At 38.0% G+C, this 8,388-nt stretch overlaps 1 protein-coding gene across 1 annotated transcript; it reads right to left on the reverse strand.

Moving 5' to 3' along the window:
* Positions 1 to 2,136: 2,136 nt before the first annotated feature.
* On the reverse strand, positions 2,137 to 8,134 carry LOC119132538 (transcription factor 7-like). The gene is made up of 7 exons (XM_037267901.1): positions 7,941 to 8,134; positions 6,394 to 6,661; positions 3,579 to 3,640; positions 3,426 to 3,503; positions 2,816 to 2,975; positions 2,588 to 2,695; positions 2,137 to 2,511 (listed from the first exon to the last, which is right to left on the reverse strand). The coding sequence occupies exons 2-7, from the start codon at positions 6,655 to 6,657 to the stop codon at positions 2,476 to 2,478; spliced, it is 708 nt and encodes a 235-aa protein (XP_037123796.1). The 5' UTR covers positions 6,658 to 6,661; positions 7,941 to 8,134; the 3' UTR covers positions 2,137 to 2,475.
* Between the last annotated feature and the right edge of the window lie 254 nt (positions 8,135 to 8,388).

Raw genomic sequence — 8,388 nt, forward strand, 5'->3', positions numbered from 1 at the left:
CAAGCCTCCGAGGTCTGCCGGCTGCACGTGCCAGACAAACTTTTTGTCCGATTGATCACTTTAGAGATGACCTGACGTATCGTGGATGGGCTGTGTCACTTTTTTTCTCCCTCACACAGCCACGGAGATTTTGCACGCTGTAAAAAATGTCCCGTTGTTGCTCCTGCTTTAAGGTTTCATGAACCAGACAGTGGGCATCTCTACTATATTTTCTTCAGCGTAATGAATTGCGTTCTTTTGTGCAAATAGGCATTATAAATTAAGACAATGTCCTTTTTTTTTTTTCATGCACGGCTGCAGCCAACCGCTCTCTCGAGTGGGCTGACCCTTTCAAAAGTCACATTAATCACTCTCCATTATGGTTTAGTTATTAAAGATTACAAACATTTAATTGTGCAATAACACAGAGCGGGAGAGTTTTTGTGCTGGAAATTGTGACAATCATAAATTCCACTTCGAGACGCTTCGGTTGAAAATCTTGAATCACTTATCTGTGGGTAATTATGAAAGATGGTTTCACCTGAGTTAGAAAAAAAATACATATTTATATTTGTTATTAAAACAATTCAGGAGCGTGTTCCTCCATGTCTGCAACAGCAAAGGTAAGTGACAATTAATTAGCTCTGAACAACCTTTAAAATACTCACATAATTGTGAACTGCATCAACTTGGAACCGACAAGCATAACAAACAATAAATGCTGACAAAACAAAAACATCCCCAAAGCCTTAAAAGCTCGCTTTAGCGTTAATAAAACATGAATGCCCTGATTTTGACGACAGTCCCAACTAAAACAAATGTTTCTTTTATTGCACCTGAAATAAACGCGACCGGATTGTAACTGGAATAAGCGCCAATAGGCGAATAAAAAAATAAAATGGACATTTAAATAAACATTTTAATGGGTTATTGACAGTGTTTGAGAGCGCTTTAAACAACAACAAGATATTTGTCTCGGCGAATAAACACATTTGTTCTCATCGTATTTTGAGAGAATTTTATTATTGTATGTATAGAAGCGAAAATCCCCACTCCTTTTCAAATGTGTTAATTATAGAGTCGAGTGCATCAAGGGAGAAATGAACTCAAGTTTAGTTTGAGAGTTGGACTGTAACTTCTCCCAAAATCAATTTTCGAGGAAATATTTGTGCGCCACTATAATTCTAACAGTGTATGCTGCACAATTACATTATTTGTATGTATTATTCATTTTAAAAATACTGACAAATACGTTAAGGCCATTGCTTGCTGACACACGAAAAACTTTTGAGTCAATGCCGCTTCAGTATCCTTATTTACATATTGGTACAATTATGCAGTGGACACTTTGTAATAACCATATTAAACAACAGAGGGGGCCCTTGGCCTTGCAGAAGCAGCGCAAAGTTTTTAAATGTGCACTTATTGAAGAATGTCAAACCGCAAAGACAAAGTTGTCGACATGCTTTAGACTATACTACCCTCTAGTGGTCGTTTTGTGTAATGTTGGTGGAACCTGAAGATAAAAAGCGCGGTCTGGTAATGTAGGATCCAAGTTGCGCGTTGCAAAAATTCAATATACGTTTGAGGTTTTCCACTGCTACCAACATTTTTCGATTGTCTTATAGGCGCGATGCACGTTTAAAGAACATGAAATTCAAAACAATTACAAAACTAGTAAAAGGCATGAAATATTATATGCTGTATTGAAAATACATTTGGGAGTATTGATGTTTTTTTAATTGAATGGGGAAAAAAGAGCTCGAGGATATTCCTATCAACCACCTACCCAATTATTTTTTTTCATTACCTGTCTGCAACCCACCCAAAATCAACGCCTTACCCAAAATTTGCTTCAGACAAACCAGTAGTGAATCACTGCAATAAAGGAAGCATATATTAAAAATGTAGCATTGCTTATCTAACATGTGTAAGTGAAATGTATCAGCACACGCGCAAGCAAGCACACACACGTATTAAACTCATCCCCATCAATCTAGCTGATGCTCCTGTTGCATCAGCTCTGTGATCTCCGAGACGTCCGAGACAAGAAATCAATAGGACAGTCGATCAGCTTTATTTACCTTCGTTTCCAGCTTTATTTACCTTCGTTTCCAGTAACAGAGGAAAGCAAAAATCCTACCTAAATTCCCGGTTATTCGCCAGTTAATAAATAGTTCCTATAAATTGATGAGCTACTTCCTGCACAAGTAGCTCAGTCTCACGTAATCATGGTTAATAAATACAAACATGGCCCTAAAGTCATCTTCTTTATGAAGCTATTCATTGCGTTTTACTCATTGCATTACAACACAAAACATTTGTCACCTATTCTGATGGATACAATAATGGTCTATGTATGGTTGCAAATGATCAATATTTGTACATTTTCCGGATTGGCTGTGACAGACGCGCGTGTGCTTGATGACGTCCGTAACGAGGCCAGTTCAACACGGTCCACGTTTTTTGTTTTTCTCCACTTCAGGAGCCAGCATCTTAGTCCCTGATTCTTTTATTGTATCTCTTTTTTCCCTGCAAAAAAGCAAATGATTATATATCATATCATAAGCGGGGTCAATGTTTCATTCCACCCTAGAGTCACACTTACATAGTTGTGGCGACAGGACCAGTCCGGATGCTGTTGAGCGTGAAGTCTTCTCTCTTCCTCAGCTTGCCCATAGTACTTGGCCTTCTCTTTATCGGGAAGCAAATGCCACTGCAGTTAAATAAATGATACATTTAGAGTGAAGCACAGAAAGAAATGTCAAACAGGGATACTTTCCACGCATGCTGAGATCAACAATCAGAACAAATGTAAGCATTTGTTCGCACTTACCATCTTTCCTAAAGTCTCGTTTATAACAGCTATATTCGTTGAGGCCGACTTGGCCTTGACTGCTTGTCTATGTTCCTTCGAGAACAACATGAAGGCATTTAGAGGCTTCTTAACATATGTTTGCTCTGTAACTTGGTCCTCCGCTTTTTTAGTTTTCTTCCTGAAATATAGAATTGGAGTGTCAGTCATCTGACATGAAGAATACTTATGATTTTAGACAAACACAAAATTCTCAATAAGTGGACCTCTTTTGGGTGGGTCATGTATTTTTCGATTTTTCAGATGTGCACTGAGGCTTACCAAGTTTCCACATGGAACGTAGAATATTAAGTAAGCGTAAAAAATTTGTTCAGCCGGTATGTCAAACTTATTTAGAATTGCATTTTAAAAAATGCGTCATGTTGCTATTTAAAAAAAAAAAAAAAAAAGCTTAATTGTTTACGTCTATAAAATAAGTGGTGATTTTGCAACAATAGAAAGATGCAGGTTTCACTCTACGGGCTTGTAAATGTTGATTTGTTAAACTAACTCATGGTACAAAAAATGCATTGAGATTCATTTATAAAAATAGCTTTTTTATTTCCTACTATTGTTTGTAAAATGCTCTTACTTTATCTTGGGAATGTTGGCAGGAAGGGGAGCAGCAATGTTAGGAGGAGCTGTAACTTTGTATAAAAGCTCACCATTCCTAAACAAAGACATAGCCACAGAGATTAATTAAACGTTTGTCTAGCGGGCCATTTCAATACTGCTCGGTACTTACAGTAATCCGACAGGACGCATATTCATCCCATTAGGGAGCAGCACCTCTGGTACAAAATTGGTCTGAAGGTGCAACAGATAAGACATGAATGTAAAAAAAGTCAATTAAGTCCTTATAAAATATGTTTTCCAAATATGTATTGTCAAAATGTAAACTACCGTTCGTAATTTTGGGGTCACTTAGAAATGTCTATCTTTAAAATAAAATCGCTATATGTTCAATGGGGTTAATATTAATCAGGAATACACTATGTATTGTTAATGTGGTAAATGACTCTTCAAGCTGCAAACGTCTACATAAGTGTAAAAAGGTCAATTTCCATCAACCATCCCTCCAGTGTTCTAATAGTCCAATGTTTTTGTTAATTGTGTTAGAAGGCTAATGCATGATTAGAAAACCCTTTATGCAATTATGTTACTTTTCATGGAATACACTTAATTATCTGGGTGACCCCAAACTTATTATAGTGTATAATTGTCACAATGTCGAATGTAAATTCAGCATGTCCCCCTTCTGCACTAATTAAAGTAACACTGCTTATAAGTGGAACTCAAATTCCTTCACGCAGAACACTAGTCCTACTTGCTTCTTGGATGTTAGCAAGACAACATTACTTTTAGCTGTACAGTTATTGAACCTCAAACAAGTCGTCTGCCCTGCGTGCACGAGCCAGTGACACGGCGCTATTTTCAGTGAACATGAATCACGTCCTAAGCAACAGTTCTGCCGTTGACGGGAACTGAACCCTAATCTGCAGTTCATTCATTGAACGTGTCATGAATCACTCACATGCCTTGACAGACTCCCTTGGTTGTGTGTTGCCCACACAAGTTAACAATTGTCTCTTTTCTTCTCATTATGTGTAGTTTGTTAAGACGATGAGGATGGAGCGTATATGTGTCTGTTGTTGAAGAGTATCCCCCACGAGTAGTCAACGTCGGAATGACTCAAGGTGAATGAATCACGAGTCATATTCACTTCGGTGTCAACTCTCTGAGTCAGTCTATGGAGATTCACCAGTAGGACACAAAAAGCAAAAAGTTCAGCACCTGGACAGCATGCTGAGGCTGAGCTCAACTGACCACACAAAGGAATGAATAAGTTAATGACGTGCATTTACTTAAAAAGATTTGTTCATTTGAACAAAATGTTCATGACTACAACCAAACAAGCTGCATTGTAAAGCAGCAATCAGGACTGTATGATTAGCTCTCAGCCCTTTTCTAATAATAGCTCAATAGTTAAAGTATATTATAATTTCCTAGGAACATTATATAATTAAGTTATCATTTGGAATTTTAAACTTACAGAGATTCCCACAAGTGTCGCATAGCTAGGAAGGTTTTCCTTCCTTTTTTAAGTCACCGCTGGTCGTGAGACGAATCATTAACATGATCCGTGTCTTTATGTCAACAAGTGTGATACATTATTAATAATAACAACATAACTACAGTATTTTATATGTTTATTTTATGATTTATTCATGAAATAAAAATGTTGTATGGAACACCAAAAAATGAAATCTAAACAATACATAAATTGAACCCCAGAGAAAGGCTCAAGGCAAACAGTGTGAAGAGTGTAAAGAATTAAATTGAAGACAACAGTGCTTCATGTAACGTTTAGGAATACAATTTAATCAGCAACTTGTTCTGAATCAGCGTTTAATTCAACTGCGGCGGCACCCCGTAGTGACGTACACGAGAAGGATAAGGAGGCACCGAGAAGAAATCTGAACTGTAAATAGAGTCAATTAAACCCAGAAAGCAGAAATCGCCGTGATATCATAGCAGCCCAGCTCAGCATTTGTAACAGCGACATTCCCAAAGGACAGAAGTTGCTCATTTTGCAACAACTTTTGATGAAGCCTGCTTTGTCAACACCAACTACTGGTAGGCCTACCAGTTTGCATGTTCTCCCCGTGCCTGCGCAGATAATGGATGGATGGACATTTTGATTTCAGATATTCTAACAATTTTGCTCACTGGCCTTCCTGTGTGGAGTTTGCACGTTCTCCCCGTGCCTGCATGGTTTTACTCCGGGTACTCTGGTTTCTTCTCACATTCCAAAAACATGCATGGTGGGCCAATTGCTCGTAGCTGTGAATGTGAGAGCAGAATGGTTGTGCCCTGCGATTGGCTGGCAACCAGTTGGGTGTCCCCCGCCTACTGCCCGAAGTCCGCTCGGATATGCAAAATGCAACTACAGGTATTCTCACTGTCGTAAAGAAATTGCAAACGCACCACACGTTCTCTAATCACTGCACTGGTTACCTGTCAAAACAGGAATTGATTTCCTAATCTCCTCTTGGCTTTATAAAGCTTCACATGCTAAATCCGACATTCTCATCAATTATGCAAGAACATTTCAATGCTCCACAAAGAACATTTCAATCAAGTGACAATTGCTGTCTAATCATTTATTGAGGCTATTCTTCTTTCTTAGAAACATTAGGCAATGGAGGTAGCGTTCTCCGCCAATACCCATGGCATTTCTTTCAAACAGCCTGACAACATCCGTGACCACTTTCACAAACTTAAAAACTTTCCTGGTTTTGAGTCAATCATATGTACGTGTGATTTATGCTCACGTATGTCCTGGACATGTACGGAGATGAGTATGTGATTGCCTTCTTTCTGTTTTGTATTTGAAAAGGTCTTTACAATTATGTCATAGATTTGAATTGCTTTTGGCCATTTGATGCACGTTGAGTCTGCCTTGTGCATTAAGCGCATATCCTAAAAAGATTGATTGATTGACTGATTCATTGATTGATTCATTGTGTTCTCCACCAATCAACGTCTTGTTCGCTTACCTGGCCATGTATATGGGAAAGTGTCTCAATAGTCTGGGGAAGCGGCTGGAGATTCTGGTGAGTCATTGGTACAAAGTGCATGCTGGGAGCAGCCATCACCGGAGTTGGCTGCATATAACTGTTTTGTATAGGAACAAAGCCATTATAGTCCCTGCGCTGGCTGCTTACTGCCTGAGGGTTGGTGTTGTACCTTGGCCCATCAGGTCGTGACGGTTGAGCAGCATTTTGAGGAAGACATTTTGACGTGAAACCAGGCATTTCCATATCCCTGTGAAATCAAAATATGCACTCTTTTGTTAAAAGCTCCTTTGACATTCACGTGAAGTTGCGATTGGATCGTGACAATCCTCTACAATTTTCACTTCTGACATGTCATGCATGGATGAATGAAACTGATGTTTATGTATAATTTGTTGACTGACAATAATTTACACGGACGTCTCGGTGCAATCAAATCGCAACATGTACCATTTGTTGTGTCACTAAGAGCGGCTTGGATGTCATTCAAAAAGGCTTCTTTAGCACCATCACAGACATTGCTGGCACATCTCATTCTTTCACATCTATCATAAGGTCTTTATTGTAGACAGTTTGGCCCTACTATACTACTGTCCTCCCAAAAATAATCCATATTGCCCACTGTTTGTATCACTTGCCGTAAAACGAACAGATCTCTAACGTCAAAGTATTTTCAAATAGAATCAAATCATTTAGATTCAATTGTTCCAATACTGTGACACTGCAATGAATAAACAAGCTAAAATTAAAAAAAGCCATCACAGTTGAGCTACATTGTAAACTGGAAATAGTCGACATCTAAGGCAGGTAAGTCGTAATGCAAACATTGCAACTCTGTAGTGTTTTCTGCTTTTTAAAATGATTTCTTCTATTGAAATGTTCCCAAATTTGCGATAAGGGCATATATTTTATATCCTTTGATCATAATTATTATGTCAGATCAACTTTCACAGCAAAAATATCAAATTATAGTTTGTGTATGAGCTCTGAAATACAAACACTAACTTAAAACCTACACCTCAGATGAGACTGTAAAAATGAAACTGGCTGATGTATAAATATAGCATTAAAAGCAACATTTTATTTTACTTTGATATAGAGATATGCTTTTGATGATCAGACAATTTTTGGGTGAAAGCAAAGCTAATCTTAACCACTTTGCCTTCACACACGACCTCTCCCCCAAATGTTCCATTCAAAAGGATTCTTCTTGTTATTTGAAACCGTTGGGTAATCACAGACATTTATAACATTTGGTGGTTTGTTTTAGTGTCGCTTTATTGTTTCAGATAATTGCCAACATTAAGACTATTACAGGAATTCAGTAATGAGGGAACTATTTGGAGATGACGAAACTCAAGACTTTTAAATGAGACATTGAAACTGCATTGATAAACATCTGTCACATTTGACACATTTCAAAGTATAATGACTGATAATGAGTTAAAGTATTCATGTCATCCATTTAATACATGGATGGGAATTTTCAATTCAATGTATAATGGCTTATGAATGTTAACAGTACTTACTCAAGTAGTTCCCAGTAAACGTTTGGTACGTTCTTTCAACTGTCAGATGAGCTTGCCTTTTTTGCCTCCAAATCCATCTGCTGTTGTATTGCAGAGACTGTCCCTGGAATAGCCACTGATATCCAACACTGTCAAACTCAAAATGCCGTCAAAGACTTCAAAGCAGTGATGGCCTTTCGTGTGTACTTTGAGACATCATGCACATGATGCTACAATTCTTTACATAAGTATGATGTGCCACTTTCAAATATTTTTTGTTGTTGGCTGGGGTCAAAAGGTTCCTGCAACTGGTAAAATGGGGATGGTTGGATCCATTTGGTATTAAATCTCAGGCATTGCTGTCATTTCGATGCTAAGAGAGACAGATTGTTGTTTTTCCCACGATTGAAAATAATTCTGTGACTCAATTAAAATATCTCGGAGAGTCTTTGGTGGGAATGTACAAAAG

This window comes from Syngnathus acus, chromosome 13 (genome assembly GCF_901709675.1).
Source record: "Syngnathus acus chromosome 13, fSynAcu1.2, whole genome shotgun sequence".
Taxonomy (NCBI): Eukaryota; Metazoa; Chordata; class Actinopteri; order Syngnathiformes; family Syngnathidae; genus Syngnathus; species Syngnathus acus.

Bases quoted from the DNA above. Each gene is read 5' to 3' on its own strand.
- LOC119132538 (XM_037267901.1), bottom strand. From the start codon at position 6,657: ATGGAAATGCCTGGTTTCACGTCAAAATGTCTTCCTCAAAATGCTGCT. The intron at 2,696-2,815 runs GTAAGTGCGAAC...ATTTAACTGCAG, and splicing joins ACGAGACTTTAGGAAAGATG to TGGCATTTGCTTCCCGATAA. The intron at 2,512-2,587 runs GTAAGTGTGACT...GCTTTTTTGCAG, and splicing joins GGTCCTGTCGCCACAACTAT to GGAAAAAAGAGATACAATAA.